The 2,516-nt window shown below is 59.7% G+C and overlaps 1 protein-coding gene across 1 annotated transcript in view; it reads left to right on the top strand.

Annotated features, from left to right (window-relative positions):
• The window catches only part of PRR36 (proline rich 36), a 5,767-nt gene that overhangs the window by 925 nt on the left and 2,326 nt on the right, over positions 1-2,516 (top strand). The window contains exon 3 of the mRNA XM_025192751.1: positions 7-1,124. Coding sequence (XP_025048536.1) covers positions 7-1,124 — 1,118 coding nt within the window. The remainder of the gene's footprint in view (positions 1-6; positions 1,125-2,516) is intronic.

Genomic DNA, 2,516 nt, shown 5'->3' with positions numbered 1-2,516 from the left:
CCCCAGGCCCCCGCCGACCCCCACTTCCCCCAAGGAGAAGCTGAAAGCCAAGAGTCCCTCGCGGCCTGGGGGCAACATCCTGGCAGCCTCTGCTCTGAAGAAGCCACCCGGGGTGAAGACCCCCCGGAAAGAGACTGGGAAGAAGCCAGCGCCAGGGGAGGCAGGAACCCGGGGCGCCAAGACCCAGACTCCAGGGGACATTGGGGAGACTGGGAACACTGGTCTGGAGCAGGACATGCCTGGCACCCAGGGCAGGGGTAGGGACTCGTCTGTGCCCCTTGGCCCAGAGCCCCCAGCAGACACCCAGACCCAACCCAGCCCTGCCCCAACCCAGACATTGCCCCCTGTGAGAGAGGATGGTATGGAGGAGGACAAGATGCCAAGGGCACCAGCCCCTGCTGACCAGGAGCCAGATGGACCTACAGAGCCTCTCTTGACATCTCTGGGCTCACAGACTGGAGCAGGCAGCAGTGGGGAGACTGGAAGCACTTGTTTGGAGCAGGCCATCTCCCCCACCCTCCTTGGGGACCTGCAGCATGATGCCAGGATGGATGGTCTCCAGGAGACTCCGAGCCCCTCAGAGCACCCCACCACTGCCCCCCAGATTCCTGTCGCTGCCCCTCTCCAGCCAGGAGCTCCAGCAGGGGGTACTGCTGGTCCTGTGGCAGCTCCCCCTAAACCACAGATGCTGCCATTGGGCCTCCCCAGATCTCCTGGGAAGGGCTCATCGTCCTCGCCATCCAGCACCCTGAGTGGGCCTGAGTTGGCAGGGCAGAGCAGCAGCGAAACCAGCACTCCTGAGGAGCTGCGAGCCTATGACAGCAGCTCGGGCGTGGAGTCCAAGTCGGATGAACGGCCCCTGGCCCCCAGCCCTGGCCCTGGTGAGCCTGACCTGAGCATCCGGCGACTGCCCGGCAGCCGTGGAGACCTACTGAAGATGTCCCCTGAGGACTCCGAGGGGCTGGGCTCTGGTGAGGCTGGCACTGAGACCCCCTCTTCCACCCCCTCACCACCCCTGGCCCCCCCTGCCGGCGCTCCTATACACTGGTGCTGTCCCCACAAAATAGAGGAGGAGGAGACTGAAGTCCCTGGCTTCGGCACTGGCCCCCGGAGTCTGCCTACAGGTAATGTATAGGGAGGAGTGGCACCAGACCCAGGGGTGACCTTTGACCCCATGGGGGAACTTTTTATCCTGAGGGACCTTTAGCCTGGGAGGGCCCTTGACCCTTGTGGGAGGAGGACCTTTAGCGTGGGTGGACCTTTAACTGTGGTGCTCAGAGTTGTGCGCAGCACTGGGGCTGGGGAGGCTCCTGGAGCTGTATGTAGCACAGTGGGGAGTTGGGAGGGGACATTAACAGCCTACCTGGTCCCTGGGAGGTCCATTCCTCGCCTCCCACCATCTGTCCCCTCATCTCGGCCTGTGTGCTCCGTGTGTGTCTGTACCCCACCCCCTTGCTGTTCTAACCCACTCCTCTCTGTTTGCAGGGGGCAGGGGGGGCTCTGATCTCTCATATTTTTTTTAACCCTTCAGTACCTGGCAATAAAGCGTCGCTTGTCTCTACCTGAGCTGCCGGCCTGGTGTGGTGTGTTTCTCCATAGGGATTAGGGCTCCTCTGTCTCTTCCCCTCCCCCCACCTTGCTGGCCTGCCCTGCCCTGGACCTGGAGCTGGGAGGATGGTCCAGAGGATGCCCTGGATTGCTATAGTCCCCCCCTCATTGCCATGACAATGCCATTGCAACTCTATATTCTCTGAGGACCATGGAGGGGGTAGTGGTTCCAGCTCCCAGCAGCCTCTTGGGTCTCTCTAAATACCTCTTCCCAGAATCCCTGGATATTAAGTGGGTGGGGGGCATGGGGAGAGGGTTTGTTGGCTGATTTTATTCCCACTTCCCCACATCAATCAGTGACACCCAGGGGCTGCCTACAAAGTGCCAGCTCCCTGGCAGGTGAGGATGGAACCCCCCAGAATATTCCCCCATCACCCTAGCTAAAGGGGTAAGACAGGGTTGCAATTCCAGTGCCTGCCACTAGGGAGAAGCACAATTCCCCCCCACCGCACTTCCCAGCTCAGGCCCATGGAGGCAAGGAGAGTCTCCATGCCTTTGGACCAAGAATCAAGTGTGGGGAGGAGCTGTGGAATGAGCTTCCAGGCATTGGGTACCTCCCTCGGAGGGCAGGAAGTGCCTGGAGCTGTACGAGTGGCATAGAGAGGTCTCCATGGCAGTGCCAATGGCCTGGGGGAGGTCTGGGAGCTAGGAGCAGAGAGGGGCTCTGAGAGCCCTTCTAAGACCCAAGAAAGGCAGCAAACTTATCTGCTTTCTGGCAGATCAGGGCCATGGAAGAACAGGGTAGTTACCGTACTTCTTTGTCTACAACGTGCCCCCTCTTAACACCTGTCCCTTGCTTTTTGGGATGCAAAATGAAGAAATGTCATTGTTCATCATCATTGAGATTTTTTTTTTTTCCAGGGTTTTACAGCTTCACAGAACAGAAACAACACCGCCTTCAGCTCCTT

Source organism: Alligator sinensis, unplaced genomic scaffold, assembly GCF_000455745.1.
Source record: "Alligator sinensis unplaced genomic scaffold, ASM45574v1 scaffold1892_1, whole genome shotgun sequence".
In the NCBI taxonomy this organism is placed as follows: domain Eukaryota; kingdom Metazoa; phylum Chordata; order Crocodylia; family Alligatoridae; genus Alligator; species Alligator sinensis.
The sequence above is the reverse complement of the archived record's forward strand: the minus strand, read 5'-3'. Positions and strand labels throughout refer to the sequence as shown.